Raw genomic sequence first — 20,611 nt, 5'->3', positions numbered from 1 at the left:
TTTATCTGGAGGACCTAAGAAAACATTTACAGCCCTCCAGCTAGCCGACTTAACCTTTCCCTTACTTGATGGATCTTTTCATTGTATCGATAGTGAGACTACTATCGATTGTTAGGGAGCACTACCATGATCCATCATGGTAGCAGGGCCTTAATGGGTGAAATCCGTCACCCACTATCAAAGGCAAGCACAAGAAACGAGTTCCGATGAGGGTCGAATGCCATAATTCATAAAGTGTATCAGGAGGCAGGGTGGGGAGGCAAAGCTACTTTGATTATTACCTTGCATTTCAGATTTGGGCTGAGCACACTCCTGGAGCAAGGCCTTGCTGCCATTTATGCTACCTGGTTTCCCTTTTGAACCTGTGCCTTGAAACCATGACATCATTCAGAATTTCACAATAACAGTAACAAAACAGACAAGCCTCCCACTACAGGGCACTTGTGCTTTGTTAAACCAGTCGCTTCAAAATAAAACTAAACAAAAAATGTCCTCCGAGTTATAATGGCATCGCTCTAATAGGCTCCAGAGCATTGCCCCCCTCTCTCTAGGGCATGCACACAAACCAGTAACAGAATGTGGTGTTAAATAGAGTTTGGGGAAATTGAACGTATCAGCATTTGTTCTGTCTTCTTCAGGAATACTTAGCCGCAAAAAGGTGCTTTATAACAGAATACAAATGTGTTATTTTACAAATATTTCCCATTACAAATGCTCTTGTTTTTGTTTAAATGGATGCTTCACCTGAGCTATCCCGCCTCCCCCCCAGCTTCTTTGTTTCCCCTTATAAAGCCTCGCATTCAAAAGACTCTTATTCAGGAGAAAGAATCTTTAGTCCCCCTCCTTTGTGAGAGTAATTCCTCCTAACAGCGGCAGTCCTGCAGAAGTACATCCAGGGCTCATTAAATAGGCTTCTGAGCATAATCATAATTAACAATTAGCCAGAAATTAGTTTTAATGATTTGTTTCTTACAATAGAATAGAAGCATAATACAATTATGTTTAAACCTGCTACATCGTTAAGAATACAACGACTAACACCTTTCAGTTATTGAAAACCAGACAGCCATCAAAGCATTTACTCCGTGATCTAGTTAGTGCCAAACGGAGCCGTAAAGGCCGCTGCCCCAGCCCAGGTGTTTCTAATTATTGTGCTTTTTGCAAAGACGCGTCCTATGCTCCTCTGCGCCTACAAGCTAGTTCAGGTCTTGAGAACGTCACTACCAGGGAAAATAGAGACCTAACCCAGTTGTTCAGCTCTTTCTCTACCCCTGACCCCCCTCCTAGACATAGTGCGAATGATGGAGGGAGATAGTGAGGGCCGGAGGAAGTCTCAAAAAGTTAGCCAGTGGGCCTGAAATGCCTGCTCACCCCATCCAATTGGAAGGAAGAGGACATCTTTTATATCACTACTGGATGGGGAGGAGTACTCAGGGTAAACTCCAGGCTCTAAAGACAGAGCTGTGCCATTTCTCTCCCACCTTGTGTTTTACTATCCCAAAGTCAAGTTGGATGGGACTTGCCTCATAAGAATTGTTTAAAGTTCTATAGAAACCTGAAAAAAAATGCTCTTTCTTTTTTCTGGGAGAAAAGTATAAAAAGATTCATTTGGGAACCAGTGACGGTGAGCCATGGTCAAAAGTGGAAATTTTCTTTCTTCTTTAAAAATATTGTTTTTAAAACCACAGTTAGTCAATGTGCTGCTCTCCCATCTTTGAGCAAGGATGTTAGACCTTTTGCTGCTGCCCTTTGGAAGTTGTTAGGGAGCACATCCTGACACCCACGTAAAAGACCTGGTACCTATGTTTCCACATCACAAAGCAGGCCAACAAGCACACCAGGCTGCAGACCAAGTTAAGAATCATCTGGATGAGTAAGTACAGTTTGAAAGTGCTAGTGAGGCTGGTACAGTCCGTTACATCCCGGTAAACGAAGGTCCTGCTGAGCGGCTCCGAGGAGGGCAGTTTGCACTGGCAGGAGCCGGGGGCGGGTTTGCAGGTGAACTGTGTGAGCTGCGAATAGTGGTGGGCGGCAAAGGCTACCGCCAACACGCAGACCATCAAGGCGAGGGCGCTGAGCAGAAAGTAGAACAGCTGCAAGAAAGCAGAAGAAAGCCTTTCCGGTTACGAAGAACACGGAGTGACTATTTACAAGGCTAATGAATCAACACTGTTCCTTTTCTTCTCTTGTCCCCAGGATATTCCCCAATGAAGGACTCCCTGCCCCCAGAAATTAAGTGCCCAAGGTATGGAAATGTCTCTATGTTGATTAGTGAGAAATCTTCAACGCTGATCACCTCCGTCTTTGCCACACAAGGGCTTATCGTGCATTGTGTCACTCAGATTAGCTTGATGGTGGGATGCTTGTGTGTGCACGCAGTAAGGGGCTTAGATGAATCCCAGACAAGATAGTCATCCCTGGAAGGCATGCTTGCCTTATTTTTACTTCTAGAATTGCTGTTACTAAGACTGAAACAAGACTAGGAAGTAGAGAGGGTTCTGTAGTTCTAAGATGGCGCTGGCCAAAATTAGCAAAGATTGGTCAACCAATAAGCAAGCTAATAACAAAAAGCACTGTGTTCAATGCAGTGCTTCAGTGCACCTATGAAAACCAAGATCCCAAGAGGTTGCTGGGAGGGGGAAAAACAGCACAGGAGGCGCAGCAACTTGATGTCAGTTTCCTCACCTCTCTATCTCATTCCAAATGCAACCACCAGGCGCTCGCTCCTGTTCATGTGAAACAAACCATTGCCCTACATGTTGGTCTTTGGATTGGAAAATTCTGGGTTAAGTTCTTGCTTAGCTGCTAAGTGGCTATGAAATCCCCGAATGCTTGATTGAGTTGGCCTAGGCCTGAAGTATTATGATTTTAAAATTGGGCAGGGGAGGGGATCCCTGGCATGACCACAATAAAAGCTGTTTTTCAGGATGGGAAAGGTTCTTGTGATTGGACTCATCTACTGGAAACGTGTCTCTCAATATCCTCTTCCTCAGAGGCTCTCAGTGCAGAGAAGGGTCTTCCGGTTTGGAGACCAGTGTACCCACTACAGTTCCTAGTGAAAATCATATTTCCACCATCAATACTTGCTTCTAATAAATAGGAAACCTACAACTGGAGATTAGCTCGGATCATGAGGTGTTGCCTCAACTTGTCCTGTCTCAATCCACAAATAATTCAAATGTGACTGCCCCAAACACCCCAGAAAACAACATATTCTCTATGAGCATCACCAAAAACCATTTGCTGAAGTGGGGATTTTCTTTATCTTTAAAAGATGCACCTTCTGGCTCTGAGATACGCTTACTGGTCCGAGATATGCTTACTGGCCCAAGACCACCGAGGAAGTGCCCAGCAATCCTGGGTGATGGCTCAGGCGGTGACCTGGCAGCCAGGCTGCCCAGGTGGGAATCCTGGCTCGCCAGGCCCTCCCCTCAAGAGTGATGAGACTTTGGGCAAATTAACCAGTGTCACGATGACCACTTGAATCTTCATCTGTAAATTTGGAATGACGGTCATAACCATGCCTGCATCCTAGGATGATTATAAGGATCAAAAGAGTTTATCAAGAGCTCAGGGCCTGGTCCATAGTAGCACTATTTAAGTAGTTGTGAAGCATATAGATAAATTAGTAGAGACAGAGGCTACCAGTTCTAGTGCTACCGGCTAGAAAAGCTGGCTTTGTCGTATTGTCTGACACATAGGAGTCAAAAGCGCATCCTAGGATTAGAGGAAAGATGTACACATTTACATCAACACAGCGAAGGCTAGGTTTTAATTGAACATCTTAAATTTGCCAGAAGACAACAGGAGCGCAAAGAAGCCCATGTGTTATCGCCTTTGGATCCGAACAAATTAACCTGGGTGAGCACCCCGCCCTCCCACCCCACCCCCGTGGCAACACCAGGCCAGGTATACGGGAGCTCGCCACCCGTTTCATCTCCATCTTCAGCCAGAAATAGAGGCTCGCTGCCCATCGCCTGTGGGTGACGTCTGCAGAAGCGCCCTAACATTTTTCCTTCAAGGCTTTTAACTCAGCGGATGGCAACCAGCTTCTGGGTGAGAATCTGTCATTTAAGAGCAAGTGGCTTGTTTTACTTACACAGCACGAATAAACTATCAACGAGAGTGTTTACGATGACCTTGGGAATCCGAGCAAATCTATCCTGATAAAACCCCCGCTCGGGATACATTTGTCTTGCCCGTGTCGGCGTCAATATCAGTGTCTTGAGGCGGGCGGAGGCGGCGGCCTGGCTTATGTAACCGCAGCGCGGGTGCGCTGCTCGCGGCCGCCTCTAATTGGTACCCGGCTGCAGCTTGAACGCACTTGGGTGACTTGCGGGAGGAGGGTGGATCGGCTTCTATTTAATTCTCTTCCCAGGTGGCATGAATGGAAAGGGCCCCTCTGCGGGCCGTGCTGCTCGGGAGGAGGTGGTGGCTGCAGCCTCGGGGCGATTTTGCCTTAAATGTCCTCGTGGGAAATGTGCCCTGCAATGTTGCCGCAAGCACATGAACCGGACACGTTTCAGAAAATCAAGGTGAGCCCTGAGAAAGCCGGGCCACGTGTGAGGAAAGGCGGGTGGCCCATCTGCAGCTGCAAAGCCTGCTGAGCCCGGGGGCAGCCCAGACAGAGGAAGCGGAAAGAGCTGTGGGGACCAGGGGCCCTGCAGGAGATTGTCCTAGCAGGACAGGACAAGGCTCTCCGAGGGGCGGGGGGAGTGTGTGGTGTGTAAATCCATTGTGGAACAGTGCTCCATCCAATTTAATGTCCTTAGGAAGCAGTTGTGCTGGGAGAAACACTTTATGCCCCCCTCCCCCCTCCCCCCCCAGGTGGTGTGAGCAGCAGGGAAACTGGGAGACGGACTGAAGCCCATTTTGGACCTGAAGATGAGACAGTGCACCTTAGCGAGCTGGCAGCCTGCATCACATCACGAAAGGTCACATTCAGGAGGGAAGCGCCTCCCTATTTGTCAATGTCTGTCACAGGTGAGGAAGAAAGGTAGCTAATGAGATCTTCCTGGTGGGGAATTCTCAGCCTGTCTGACATTGGTACTGACTTTTTACTTGATTTTCTTCTTTGCCCTTGAGCCTTATTTTAAGGAACGTGCAGATGTGGGGGTGGCTTTGGGGGTCCCTCTGGGGCAGAGTTGTTTGCCTCTGCTGTTTCCTGGGATCACCTCCAGGAAAATGAGGGCATGGCACGTACACGGATGAACCCAGTGTGGGGTGTTTTTCACCTGGTGAATGAAATTCCTGTAATGTAGCAAACTGGCCATTCTGGGTCTTTTTTAAAAAATCGTCAAGTCCTGCTGCTTAGTCAGACTTCTAGCAGAAAGCCAATTGAAGAGTCTCCTCTGTCTGGCCTTCTTCTTCTAAGGAAAAGGCTCCAAGAGGTAAAGGAGACTTCCAGCCATAGGCTTCTCTGCCAAAATGCTAACTCCCGCCCTAGTTTCCCTCCAGATCGCATCATGCATTCTTTTAATTAGAAAAAATATAGCTGCTTAAAAACGTTTCAGAATTAAAGAAAAACCAATTCAACCACAGGTGATTCTATCAGCTAGCTACTTCCAGGCACATAATAGCGAGGTTGCTTTTTGTTTCTGTGTTTTGTGGTCTATTGGTCTTTCCATGTAAAGTCATACCATGCCAACATCAGGGCACAGCTTTTACAGGCTAACTGTTCAATTACACTCAAATATATTAACATTCTTAATTTTGTTTATCTTCATCATTTCCAAATCACATATTAACTTAGTGGTCTGCCTTATACTTCTAGAGCAATAAGAATGCACCTCTAAAAAATAGCAATACAAAAATCACAGAAAGCTTTTTGTTCTCTGCTGTGCCATTGGGAGAAGATACTGGAATTTGGTTTCTCCCAGCTCTGAAGGCTGAGTCTAGTGTTTACCTCCTTGACCCTGAAAGGGTATGCCTCTGTTCCCCCTGGAGTGGACTTGACCTGGCCATGAAAAGGCTACATCCTTGAATTGGTTTCCATTAAATGAGATGGGGGGAGGGGATGGGAGGATATACACACAAATGAAAAGCATACACTTGCCAACCCCTACATCTGTCTTCCCCCTCCCCCTTCCTCCTGTCCTCAGCCTCTGACCTCTTAGTCTGGGCCCAGATCATTTGGGTGCAGCCAGTGTTCTCTTTTCGTCTCAGAGATCCCACCTACCAGAGGAAATACACTTAGACTCCTCCATTATTAAAATACTCGGAAAAAAACAAGATGTGTTAAGCGGGCACAGCTCAGGAAGCCTTTTCCCTGGTGGAGTGTTGATGAACTGATGCATTGTCAATGTTCCTTTTAAGGGGGGTTGAATCTCATAAGCAAACCAAACCTACTGCCATCGAGTTGGCTGCCAATTCCCAGTGACCTGAGAGAACAGAAGTTTCCCCATGAAGTTTCCAGGACTGTACATTTGTCTAAGGATGGTCACATCTTTCTCCTGCTGAATGGTCAGGGGATTCGAACCACCACCAACCTTTTTGGTTAGTACCTAATGCTTAACCACTTCGTGTGTTCCAAGCCTACTGCAGTTCATGGGAATGAAGACTGGGAGCAGTGGTGGGGAACAGCTAGCAGTACCTTTTAGGGAGGGCTGATGCCTCCCTAAAACATGTATTGACCTGCATGAAAATGCAGTTTCTAAAGGAATCCGTTATGCACTCTTATTTTATCCTTGTGTTTCTTTCTATGGAATGAAAAAAAAAAGGAAAGGAAAGAAATCACAGCTTACTTTCATAGCAAACTGGATACATGTCCGTTCATCAACTTGATAGGAGAAACAAAGCATAAACAAGCCAAGATAGGCCACTAAGCAGACCTGCAACGAGAGAAAGGATGCTGTCAGGACAAGTCACGCATTCCAACGCCATGCATCCTGGGGTCCTTCACCAGCAGCGTCCTCCTTATCAAGCGGTTCCTTTCATGTGCTTATCTTTGTATGCTGTTTTTCTCCTTGGCATGGCTTGTGGGATACAGTTTTTAAAACAGTAAAATCAATTTAGTTCAATTTAGTTCATATTTATTGAATCCTTTTAGTGAGCCAAGCACTTCACAACGCCCTTCAACAAACACAGTGATGGCTAAAACGTCCTTAACCATAGCAATTTTATAGTCCAGTAAGGCCAAGGCATGTTCACACACAATTTGAGACAGGGTATTAGATGCCGACTGCTACTCAGAGAAGAACACAAAGAGGGAGAAATGACATTAAGTTGGGTAATTGATAAAGGCTTGACTAAAGAGTAGTAGACTTAACAGGACCTTAAAAAATTTAGGAACAATAATAATCGTTACTATTTTACTGGCCACTTATTATGTGCTCGACTATGGATTATGTATTGGGCTGTTGACTACAAGGTCAGAAGTTCCAAGCTACTGACCACTCCACGAGAGAAAAAGAGGCTGTCTGCTCCGTAAAGATGCGCAGTCTTAGACACGCTGTATAGAGTCACTGTCAGTCTGAATTGACTCTGTGGCAAGGGGTCTGTTTGAAGATGCTTCTAAGGGATTTATACGTATAGACACATGTGATCCTCATCACCCCCAAACCCCACTGCCTGTGAGTTGATTCTAATTCACAGTGACCCTATAGGACAGAGTAGAACTGCTGCATCGGGTTTCTGAAACTATAAATCTTCAGAGAAGCAAGCTGCCTGGTCTTTCTTCCAAGGAGCAGCTGGTGGTGGATATGAACCACCAACCTCTTGATTGGTAGCCCCACATTTAACCCACTTTACCATCACTCACAGCTACCCACTGCCATTGTGTTGATGCATGCTCAGTGATCCTATAGGACAGGGTAGAAACAACTGTGGGTTTCTGAGACTGTAACTCTTTACAGGAGTAGAAAGTCCCTACTTTTTCATGGTTTTGAACTGCTGAACTTGCACTTAGCAGCCCAACTCGTGAAGACTCCTATAATTTTGACACGATCCCTGTAAAATAGATGCTAGTATTCCCCTCAGGACCCCATATAGTGCTACTGGTTTGCACTTGGTGACTAACCATGAAAAAGGTGGCAGTTTGAATCCACCTAGTAGAACCCAAACAGAAAGGGCTGGCAACTGCTTCCCTGTTCCCGGAGCTCCGTTAGCACAGGTCTATCCAGAGAGAGATGGGGAGAAAAGGCGCAGTAGAAGCACTCTGGACATCTCAGCTGCTGCAGGGCAGGTGGGACAAGAAATAGAAAGTGGCCCCAACTTTCTGGATCTCAGTGACCACAGGAAGATGAGGGTTGCGCGGACTCAAGGAAGGCTGGTCGGGGGAAGAGCTGCGGTGTGCGGAATGAGCCTGGACTTGGTCAAACTGGTTTTCTCTGTCCAGTGCACCGGAGAGACAAAGCCTGATCGCAGCTATGAAATGAGAAGTTGGGGGTTCAAGTCCACTTGGAATCACTTGGAAGAAAGGCCTGGTAATTGACTGGGAAAGCAGCCATTGGAAACCATCTGAAGCCCAGTTCTGCTCTGAAGGACACGGGCTCCCCAAGAGTCAGAATCAACTGACGGCAACTGCTTACTCCTGGTTGTAGTTGGTTGTTATCCGCAGAGTCCAACTCATAGCCGACCCCATGTATGCTGAGCAGACCTGCTTCATGAGGTTAGTATGAAGCGGAGGAGCTTTCGGAGGACGATCTCATGTTTGTAGTGCCTCCAGGTAGGTTGGAATAGCCAACCTTTGGGCTAATTATTAAATGCCCCGTGGCCTAGTGGTTACTTTGCTGGGCTGCAATCTGCAAGGTCCAAGTGCAAAACCACCAGTCACTCCCTGGGAGTAAGACAAGGCTCTCTCCCCCCAGAAAGAGTTGCAATCTCAGAAACCCACAGGGGCAGTTCTCCTCGTCCTCTAGGGGTGCTATGAGTTGACATCAACTCGATAGCAGTGAGGGATAGTCAGCACTTTGTTACTCGGGACTCCTAAAGCATATCTAGTCACATTCCGTTTTGCACACCTTAAAATATTGATCGATTATATACTTCAAGATAGAAAACATAAGTGGCAGCATTGTTTGTTTTGTCCAATAAACAAATGTTTTCCTAAAGAAGAATGTAGGAAGAGGTCTGAAAGACATCCAGCCACTGTATTGGTGGGGAAATAGAGTGCCTATCCCGCCCTATGCCCAGCTTCAAAGCACAGTCCACCCCTTTGAGGGTGGAGCGCTATGATCTTGGCTTCTGAAGCTAGCACTTCTCCCTCGTCCATTCATCAATTGTACCACTGCGAAATTGCTGTGCACTCGTCAATCCCCAAAGTAAGCATGCTTCATGATTCTCCTAGGCCATGAAACCAGAAGCCACGTCTTCTCTGTAGCACAGGCCATTCCCAGGGTTTTCTGTCATCAGGGCGGCTGCCTGCTTCAACTTCAATAGACAGCATCTCTGAGGGGAGGAAAAGCACGGAATGTGTGGCATGGACGGGAGGTCTGCTTAGAAAACACAGCAAACAGGACCCAGGTAGGCGTTTTCAGCAGCAAAGAGGCAGATGCAAAAGTGATGGTACTGAAATTATTTGTATGACTGATAGGCCAAACTGTGGCTAACGTTTCCAGCCAGAGATGAAGCTCTTTGTTAAAGCTCATAAACACACACACACAAACTGAGATATAAATCTGATATTTACAGGCTTAAGAGGCAGCAGAATTGAAACGGGCTGGGAAAACTTCTTTTTCTTTATTGGCAGCAAACCAGGTAGAGACTTCTGAACCTACTTCTTGGGGGACTGCTGCATCCCTCAGCACATTCCTTTGCTCCCTTGTTAGTCTCTGTCTGCAGGTGCTCAGGGCAGGGCTCGCTCCCACACAACTGTCTTGGTCCCTAGAGGCTGCTCGGCTGAAGTTAGCAATTGTTGAAACGTTCCTCTTTGCCTTTTCAAGAGGCCCATTCGCCTTCCACTGATCGGCCTAAGGGACCGGCATCTTCAAACATCTGACTCAGTGCCTCTGCCTGAGAGACAGCTCCCATTGGGGGGTGGGGGGTGGGGGCTGGTGTATCTGCTTCTTTGTAGCCTTCATCTAGGCTGGCTTCCAACATGAAGTTGCACACGAACATATGACCTCATTCTAGAGCACTCGACTTCTTCCATCAACAGCCCTTTATGAAAAGCCATTACACAGTCGGGGCCTAAGAAAGACGCTAGCAAACACGAGGTGCCAAGCCATAGCCCCAGCCTTCAAGGAGCAGTCAGTCCACTGGGCGACGAGAGGCGAGCGGATAGCTCCGTGTAACACTACATAAACCCTAGGAGGTGACTGGCCCAAAGGAAGCCTGAGGAGACTTCCTGGGGTGGCGGGAAAGGCGGGGTGAGTTTTGAAAGATAGGCAGAAATCGGCTAAGAGAAGGATGTTCTGGGCGGAGAGAGCACTAGTAGGTACAACAGTATAGAGAAAGGAAGAGTACCCATGTGAGGAAGGCTGGGAACAGCCTGCGCCAGAGAGAAGCTGGGCAGTGCTTGGGGTCCCGATGCCAATAGGCTCAGCTGCCAGCAAGAGTGGAGGTTCCAGTTCCATGATCCACTTCCCAGGAACCGGCCATCGAACGTCCTAGGGAGCACGGTTCTACTCTCACACCCCTGGGCCCCTTTGGGAGGGAGCGGACCCTCCGACTCCTGGTTTCTTGTCATGAGTGGAGTGCAGCACGGAGAGAAGCAAGCAGAAAGAGACCCCTTTGGGGAGGTCGACCTGACCTGGGTCACCAAGGCCCCCGTCTGTCGAGGATGGAGGATGTGTTCAACAGGGTACCATTTGTCGACTGCGTCTTCTGGGAAGGGCCCAGGGCTCTGATGAAAGGATGGGGTCGGGTAGGGAGAGCAGGTAGGAGGCTAGTCCTTATCTGTTGAGAAATGAGGAATGTCTGTGCTGAGGTCCAAGTGGGGAAGGGGAGTGTTGGAGTGGAGGCAGAGAGCAGAATGGCTGGGCTCAGAGGCCTGATGAGCTGTGAGGGCTTCTCATGAGCGAGAGGGAGAGGTCCAGGCTGGACCTTGAGCCGCCTGGAGCGTGGCACTGTCCTTTAAAGACACCTGAGGAAACGAGGGCGGAGAGGCAGTGATGAGACCCACATGGGCACGCTTCTCAGCCACCACCTGGGCCTTGAGTTCAGGAAAGAGCTGTTGAAATCCTAGGAGGTGCTGTGTCAGCCAAAGCATGTCCTGAGGAAGCAGGAGGGAGCCCAGGGTGTTGCCCAAGGAGGAAGACCCTATGCGTCTCTGAAACAGAAAGACACTTCTGGAAACTTTGGTGGGACAGCTAGGAATCTGGACACTTTGATCCTCCCTATGGATTTCTGAAAGCTGTGCTCCCAAAGCCTTGTAGAGGATGTTTGCCATCAAGCTTGAATCAGTTCGATATGTTTGAACCCCTTCCCTTCGGCGAGGGGCTGGCAGGAAGGCTCTCCTTCCATTGCCGACAGATTGGCATGTTGTGGTGACACGTCTTTAACAGAGAGCTTGTTGGGACCGAGTGTAAGCACCTTCTGCGTAACGTTTATGCAACGGAAGGCTTCATGGCCACGGGAAAAAGCTGGATTTCTCATGCCAGATTCAGTGTCTTGTTTCCTGGGATGGCAGGACATGGACTCGCCTGGAAGACACAGTGTTCTGACTTCCCCGGCAGGAAGAAGGGAGGAGTTCATGTTCATGAGCACCGAGGCCTGTATCTGGGCAGCATTCCTCGCGCTCGGGCCAGAGCTCCCATTAGCTGTGGTGAGGTGAGGCCCACGGGACAGGAAAACAGCCGTTTGGCCAGGCTTTGAAGAAGGCACTCGTTGAACCAGACCCCCAGGCCTGGGGCACACAGGTGGTGTCAGGAGCGTAGAGCCCATTGGGAAGTGGGTGGCATTGCGAAGACTAGTTGATAAGGCAGCCGGGCAAGCAGCCTGTGGCATTGTGGTACCACTCATCCCTGTGGTGGCAGGGGCAGAGATAGATCATTGTGTTGATGGGAAAATCTTGGCGGGGAATTGTGATTGGGAAAATTAAAAAGGCAACATTCATTCATTTCCCCCTATTTTTGATATCTATTTTTACAATTCATTTAGCACCGAGAGAGAATCTAAGTCCTGAATTCCACCTTCTGTTCCCAAATACCCTTCTCCATGCAGAGTGAGGGCTGTTATACTCTCTGGAGAGCGAGGAAGCTGAGCAGAAGGGCACTATTCTCTGCATATGAACTGCCGGCCTAGGTGTACGCACCTGGAGTCTAGCCACACCTCACTCCAGTTTGTGTTACTCTGCCAGCTAGACCTGCCCTGGTGGTGCCTGTGGAGGTTCAGTGCTGGGGCCAAGAGGTGATTGTCGGGAGATTTACTTACCAATCCTTCCTTTCCGCCTTTCCCTTTGACCTGGCTGGTCAGTATTGTTCTAAAATACTTTGTGAGGATGTGAATTGTTGACCTTTACGCCTCTCCTTGTCGTGCATGTTGCTATTCTCACTTCATGACATTCACAGCGCTGGCCAACTGATTCGTTTGCTCCTCGGTGTGGTCTACAGAGCTGCTCGACAGGGCGACCTGGGGAATGCCACCTTTCCCTGTCCAATGCCGTCACTGTCTTCTCTTTCCATGCCCCACTGCCACCCACCACTCTCTTTCTTCGGAGTGCTTAAATGAAAGGTGGCTCTACTTCTGTAAGTTCGTCCTTGTCCACCTGTGTTTTTCCAGTGCTCAATGGCTTTGGCTTCTGGGACGTTTTCTACTCAGGGTCCCCTTCTCCCTGAGAAACTGACACCTCGGATACATGACGCATTTGATTTTGAATGAGATTTTGGGTGTTGCGGGTTCAGAAACCTTTTACTGTTGCCGGATATTTTCACTTCCCCCACATTCAGTTATGGGATCCCACATTGGGTCTCCACCCACAACATAAGGAGCTTGGCTGAGTCAGTCAATATAATAATATGCTGAACCCCCTGTGCGTGTTCACACAACCAGTTGGGCAACCAGAAGCATAGTAGAATTATCAATGCTTCCCTGGATCATTTCTGAAGATAATTTCTTTCTCAGGAGTCTCAGCTTTTCCATAGAACCCAAGGTGATATAATAGAAATCATTTTAAGCAAATTATGAATGAATCAGAATTCAACTGACTGCAGAGAATTGTCAATTAATTATTATAGAGTATATATTATATATTATATTTTTGTATATATTAATCAATCAATATACAGTGTACCTGAGATTTAAATAATATGTAACAGGATATTCAGTAAGGATCATTTAAAAGACAGTCATTGGCTCAAGATTTTGGAGAGATTAGAGACTATTTCAGCAAGATGTTAGCACTTTCCTGGCTTCTCACGGCCGTTGCCCACCGTAAGATAACCTCTATGCCAGGGGGTTAGAAGCAATCGGGAACTTGGTAAAATACTGATTGCTGGGACAGTCAGAGTTTCTGATTTAGCAGGAGGGAGAATTTGCATTTTTAACTAATTCTGACAATTTTTTGAAACACTCACACCCCTGGGATCACATTTTGAGAGGAATTAAACTCAGCTATGAATGAAACTCAATGCGAGCCTAGAGACCAGGTGGAGCTGCCCCCGTGGGTTTCCAAGACTGTAACTCTTTCCAGATAGAAAGCCTTGTCTTTCTCCCATGGAATGACAGGTGGGTTCAAACTGCTGACCTAGTGTATCGCAGTCCAACCGAGAGCCGCTATACCACCAGGGCTTGTAGCACTGATACGAGTGGGAATTGACTCGATGGCAGTGAGTTTGATTTTGTTTGGTTTCTTGGTCTGAAGACACTAGTGGTTCAGTGGTAGAATCCTCTCCTTCCTTTCACATAGGAGGGCCAGGTTTGATTCCTGGCCAGTACTCTTCAATGCTCCTCTTTTATGTTAATGAAGGACGTCATGTTGTTATGATGTTGAACTGGCTTCAGCTGAGCTTTCAGACTAAGGCAGACTAGGAAGAAAGGCCTGAACATCTACTTCCCCAAATTAGCCAACCAAAAACTCAATAGACCACAACTCAATAGACCACAACTGTTGGATGTGGTGCTAGACAAGGAGCCCCTTAGACTGGAAGGCACCTGAATGTGGCTGGGGAAGAGCTGCCTCCTCAACGTAGAGTCAACTGTAATAACGCAGGTAGCATGAAGCCTTTTGGATATCCATTTGCTAATACGGCACCTCTCAAGGGAAAAAGTAATAGCGAACATTCATGAGGAATCAGAAAATGGGATATGTGAGGGGAATTGGAAATCATCAAAAATGAAATGGAATGATTGGAGATCAATATTCCTGGCCTTAGCGGAAGTGGATGGATATTGATGACTTTGACGCTTACTACTGTGTGGCCAACTGTGCTGGCAATAACATTGAAGCAAAGTGTTCACCATCAAAATGAGCGTTTCAAGATCTATGTGCCTACATGGATGGCCAACCAGTTAATTCAACTATTATTCAAATTTACACAGGACCCATGAACACTGAAGATGAAAAAATAGGAAACCATTATAAACTGTTATCGTAAAAAATTGGTCAGGGTGCAAAGAAGATGTATTGACGTATTGATACTGTGATTGAAAAGATGAAGTGGGGACTGAAAAAAGAACCAGTAGTTTGAAAATATGGCCTTGGCGATAGAAGTGCCCAAGAGCGAGGGTGGAATTCTGCAAGACCAACGGCATATTCAAAGGAAATACTTTTTTTCAACAACCTAATCAATAATTGCACCATAGACCTCACTGGATGGACTATACAAAAGTCAAATCAATTACATCTACAGAAGGAAAGGTGGGAGAAGTTCAGTGCCATCAGTCAAGGCAAATGTAGGGCTGATTGAAGAACAGACCATCAATTGTTCACGCACAAGTTCAAGTTGAAGCAATTAAAGCAAGTGCCTTGCATACACCCTACATTAAAGACCACCCCAAAATAGTGTATTTCATGCTATGAAAATAAAATATGGAGTTATAGTGAAGGATCCAGTGCTAAATTGTGGGAGAAAATTTTAATCTTGCCTCTATTACTTTATATCCAAAAATTTGGACAGAATTATTAAATTCTTCTGAACAACAGTTTTTTAAAATTAAACTAAACTCAAATTAGTAGCTTTTTTTTCCACTACAAGCATGGATTTTCCACTACAATCATGACCTAGCAATTTTTTATATCCAGCAACGTTTACTACGGAGTGTTTTATTTAGCTTATATCGTAACGCTTTTCAGTGCCTTTTCATTAGCTTAGGGTGCTCTAATTCCGGTGTTTCACTGATTTTACTTTTTGTTTAAGAGTAAAATTGTCCAATTGTGAGCACAGGGCAGAAATCTTTTTATCCAAGGATCCTGTCTGTAAGTTTCACTGGCTCAGGAAAAGTGTGGGGTTTGACACAACCCTCGTCATGCATGCTCAGGTCTTTCTAGAGCTTCGAGAAGGACATTTCAATATTTATTTTGCAAAGATGATCTAAGAGATGATTTTTAAAGTGGCTGCTGGAGATTCAGGTTAATATTTCTCAGCAAAATAAAAAGGTAATTCTAAAAGACCAGTTCTGTCACAGAAAAATATTTTCTTTCAGTGTATAAAGCGAAAAGACACTTGCTTGATCTCACTTTGCCCACGTCTAGCATCCCTGGGAGAGAGAAGGCATTATAGCCCCTTTACAATCATCATCGATCTTTCACCCGAACAAGTGCGATCTGCCAGGTGTGTGACTGAATGGCGTACTGCCAGTAAGTGCACATTCCATACAGGAGTATGCAAAGACATTCAAATTAAAGGAAAATAAATGTCTGATGTGCTGTTAAATTGGAATACAAACTTATCCTTTCCTAGCATCTTGCTCACTCTGGTCCTTTTGGAAAATAACTTGTGCGAGCACAATTTCTAGAAATCTACGTGGCGATCCTCAAGGCAACCTGTGCGATTGCAAGCCTCGAGGTGGATTCGCCTGCTTTGTTGACAAAAGCCGTGGTCCCCGGACTGTATGACTGGTTGGGAAAGAAGGAAGGAGTATTCCGTTAAAGCATAAGTCTGAAGGCCTTTGTACTATTACAGGAGTTATAACCCAAAATGGTAAGTTTTATCACGATTTGAAATTATTTGATAGCCACAATTTCTACAATCGGCATGTATTACAATGTGATGTTGATTATATATATGCGTATCTAAATTGATTATATATATGCATATGTATAAAATTACAGTTGCATTGTAATTTGCATTGCAGTGTGGTGTAACCAATTCGCCTCAAGGGAAGACAGCCTCTTGCTGTCAAAGGCAAATCTTTTTTTTTTTTTAATCATTTGGGGACTTGTACAATTCTTATCACAATCCATACATACATCCATTGTTTCAAGCACATATGTACATTTGTTGCCCTCATCATTCTCAACACATTTGCCCTCCACTTGAGCCCTTAATATCAGATGCTCATTTTCCCCCTCCCTCCCCACTCCCCTTCCCTCATGAACCCCCCATAATTCATAAATTATTATTATTTTGTCATGTGTTACACTGTCCAACGTCTTCCCCTGCCCTCTTCTCTGCTGTCCATCCCCCAGGGAGGAGGCTATACGTAGATCCTTGTAATCGGTTCCCCCTTTCAACCCCACATTTCCTCCACCCTCCAGGCATCGCCACTCTCACCACTGGTTCTGAAGGAGTCATCTGTCCTGGATTCCCTGTATTTCCAGTTCCTATCTGTACCAGTGTACATCCTCTGGTCTAGCCAGATTTGTAAGGTAGAATTGGGATCATGATAGTGTGGTGGGGGGAAGCATTCAAGAACTAGAGGAAAGTTATATGTTTCATAAGACAAATCTTAACTTGTGTGTTGCTATGATGTGGAGCAGATCTGAGGGGAGCTTCCAGGATCTGCTGGACTGAAAAGAAAGACCGGGAGATCTACTTCTGAAACTCAACCAATGAAAACCCTATGGGCCACTCACAACTGGTCACGGAGATGGCCCAGGACTGGGCAGCGTTTCCCTCTGTGGTGCGTGGAGTGGCCATGGGCCAGGGGTGAACCTGACAGCTACCAGCAGGAAGAGAGGCACAGGAATAGTGGGAAAGAAAATGTGCTGGTCCATGAGCGCCCTGCTTCTCAGCACACACTGTGCTTTGCAGATGTTCACTTGCATCGCATGTGGTTTTCTGAGCTTTTAGAAAGCCACCCTGGTGAAACTGATAAAAACGAGTTGGAACTTGTGACCAGCAGCTGTCTGAGGGGAGTCTGAACCCCCAAATCCTATGGATCTAGTGTGCTTGCCTTGATGTTCCTGCCAAAGTACGTCCAACTAGAAAGCTAGGGGCATCTATAAGGATGTGCCAGTATAAATTTGTAGCAATTCATAAGTTCCAAAAACCTGGCTTGCAAAGATTTGCCAATAGCTAATCGTTTTAAGCCTGTGAACGCACAGGTGAGTGTTTCATCCAATCACTTGCAGGTGACTGAGAAGACAGAGCTAAGTGCTACCCTGGTGTGTGGCTGATCATGGAGACCTGCCAGAACAATTCTATCCAATTGGGTCTCATTTTAATGTTGTGACAAAAATTGTGCACCTCTGCTAAGATTCATATTTTAACTTATATGACAATTGCTGGGCGTTTATGCAATTACACCCTCAAAGGACTAGCTTAGCACAAACACAATGGTGAGGCAATCAATGTGGTTGTGCACAATAACTTAGCTGAATAGTGGAAAGACCCTTATTGTGATTTGGGCCCAAACTCTCTACTACCTACCCAGGAAAGTATTCCTCCTTCAAAAATGGTGAATCTAGCAATATTCTTTCTTCAAATTCTACTCAAGTGCCTTTCCTAGTCACACAACTCTCTTTTATGCACTACTTACTTTGCATACATTAGTCATTCAATCCCCCAGATAATAAGTAAATAATGTTTATACCAAAGTGTGACTCAAATAAATTAAGCTTACCAATTCATAAACAGATTAAAGCAACAAAGGATAATATTATTAGTCTTGAATAATTTGGGGGAGTAAATTATATGACAATCCTCTTCCTATAAACACTTTAAAATGCTACCTAAAATAAGGCAAATATTCTTAAATTAATAGAAAAGCTAACAAGAATATAAGGGGGAAAGTCTGGCAGGAGAGTGAATGCAGGTAAGTGCTGGCCAGACTCAGCAACAATGAGGACTTAATGGCCCCTTAGAGCAAGAGAGCAATGTCCTGCACTTCTACAGATAAAGATGCAGCTGAAGCCGTGGCATCGAGTGAGAAAACCCATGGCCATCGAGTCCACTCTGACTCAGAGGACCCCTCTATAGGAGTTCTGAGGCTGGAAGTCTTTACAGGAGAAGATAGCTTTGGCTCATTCCCACAGAGTGGCTGGGAGTAAGATAGCAGTTCAACAAGTAACCTGACAACACCCATACAGCTGGGGCTATTGAATGGCTTCACATTTATTGGCCAAGAAAATAACCAACCACTAGTATGGTACGTCACCAAGAAAATGTGTCTGTCTCAGTTGAAGGGTGAGAGATTAAGGTTTTTACTTACCGTTTACATGGTTTTAAAACCATACAAAGCTGGGGGTGGGGGTGGGGGATCAGCTTAAATTGATCAAGGTACAGCAACCTATTTTTTTCCAATGAGAGAGGTATGACAACTGAAATGGGGAAACAAGGGCAAACTTCTGTGTAAGAGGACTTAAGAAACAGACGCCAATTGCAACAGATTCATAGATCTAGTCAAGCCCTTGATTTTTACAAGAAATATTCATGAGTTGATCGTGGATCTTGGAGTACTGACTTGGTAGTAAGAGAGCATCGTTTTCTGAGATGGAAGCAGTATTCTCACAATAAGGAAGACTGCAGGAGAAGTGATGCATTAAACAGTTGGTGGAGAATTGTGACTGCACCAGAGACTACCAGAAGAACACACGAGTCTCTCTTGGCATAGGTACGTGCAGAATACTACTTATACCCTATGATGGTGAGACTTCACCGCGCCTACGTTGGCCATGTTGTCAGAAGAGGCCAGTCCCTGGAATGGTGCATCATGCTTGGTAAAGGAGAAGGGCAGTAAAAAAGAAGCGGGCCCTCCCTTCAGGAGCTAGACTGACACACGGACCAGAACAAGGAACTCGAATAGCACAAGGTGTGAGGAGGAGGCAGTTTCATTCGGGTTTCCACAGGCTCGCTGAGTAGAAACTGCCTCAATAGCACAGTGTGGGAATTGTGCCCGATTGGACCCCGCCACACTGGGGCAAAATGCTAAGGGCATGCAACAGAGCAGTAAGGGGAGCAAAGCAATGAAGTCCCCAGGGAATACCAAAAATAGACTTTGAGGCCAGAGCATGGCACCCCATCAGGCTCCACCAGAAAACACTCCTAAAGGTCAACAAACAGATCTGGAACTATTTATTGACTTTTTTTTTTGTCATCATTTTTTTGGTGGTGGTTCTGATTTCATTGTTTTGTTTTTCTCAGTATTGTTTTTGTGCTCATTGTCTCTGCATGACTATCTAGATAAGATAGGTGGGATAAATAATCTGGAGGAGAAAACAATGAGACCGATGACTCAGTTAACAACCCCAGGGGCAAGGGAACAACAAGTGATTTAAAATGGATGGATGGTGAGGAGGATGTAGGATGCCTGGTGGGACCTGATCAAGAGCAATGTAACTGAGAGGAAGTACTGAAACCCAAATGAAGGCTCAACATGACAGTGGGACAAAAGGAAAGTAAAAGGAAATAGAGGAAAGAACTAGGAGGTAAAGGGCATTTACCTTTACATATATATTTATATATAATGATAGGGAAATAGAACTATGTACATAGATTTATAGGTTAAGTATTAAGATAGCATACAGACATTAGTTCTCTGCTCAAGTACTCCCTCAATGCAAGAGCACTTTGTTCTAATTACTTGGCATTCCATGATGCTCACCTTCCCGACATGATCAGTGAAGACAAAATGGGTGCATAAGCAAATGTGGTGAAGAAAGCTGATGGTGCCTGCCTATCAAAAGATATAGCATCTGGGGGTCTAAAAAGCTTGAAGATAAACAAGCAGCCATCTAGCTGAGAAGCAACAAAGTCCACATGGAAGAAGTATACCAGCCTGTGTAATCATGAGGTGTCGATGGGATCAGGTATCAGGCATCAAAGACCCAGAACAAAAAAATCATATCAATGTGAATGAGGGGGAGTGCGAAGTGGAGACCCAAGGCCCATCTGTAGACAATTGGACATCCCTTTACAGAAGGGTTACAGGGAAGAGACGAGCCAGTCAGGGTGCAATATAGCACTGATAAAACATACACCTTTCCTCTAGTTCTTTAATGCTTCCTCCCCGCCACTATCATGACCCTAATTCTACTTTACAAATCCGGCTAGATCAGAGCATGTACACGGGTGCAGATATGAGCTGGAAATATTGGGAATCCAGGACAGATTAAACCCTTCAGGACTAATAATGAGAGTAGCGATACCAAGAGGGGAAGGGGAAGGTGGGAGGAGAAAGGGGGAACCAATCACAATGATCTACATATAACCCCCTCTCAGGGATACCTAGAACAGAAAAGTGGGTGAAGGGAGACATTGGTCAGTGTAAGACATGAAAAAGAAAATAAATTATCAATGGTTCATTAGGGACGGAGGGGAGAGGAGGGAGGGAAATAAAAACGAGGAGCTGA

The 20,611-nt window shown here is 45.8% G+C and overlaps 1 protein-coding gene across 1 annotated transcript in view; it reads right to left on the bottom strand.

The window, feature by feature from the left end:
* Positions 1 to 924: 924 nt before the first annotated feature.
* Positions 925 to 20,611, bottom strand: part of SSPN (sarcospan) — a 98,555-nt gene continuing 78,868 nt past the window's right edge. Inside the window, exons 4-5 of the mRNA XM_004699984.2 lie at positions 6,744 to 6,830; positions 925 to 2,093 (exon numbers count right to left, since the gene is read on the bottom strand). Of these exons, the coding sequence (XP_004700041.2) occupies positions 1,728 to 2,093; positions 6,744 to 6,830 (453 nt within the window). The 3' untranslated portion in view covers positions 925 to 1,727. The remainder of the gene's footprint in view (positions 2,094 to 6,743; positions 6,831 to 20,611) is intronic.

The sequence above is a fragment of the Echinops telfairi genome, unplaced genomic scaffold (assembly GCF_000313985.2).
Source record: "Echinops telfairi isolate 266 unplaced genomic scaffold, ASM31398v2 ScPeMD7_21;HRSCAF=78, whole genome shotgun sequence".
NCBI lineage: Eukaryota > Metazoa > Chordata > Mammalia > Afrosoricida > Tenrecidae > Echinops > Echinops telfairi.
This window is presented reverse-complemented; position numbering and strand designations above follow the sequence as displayed.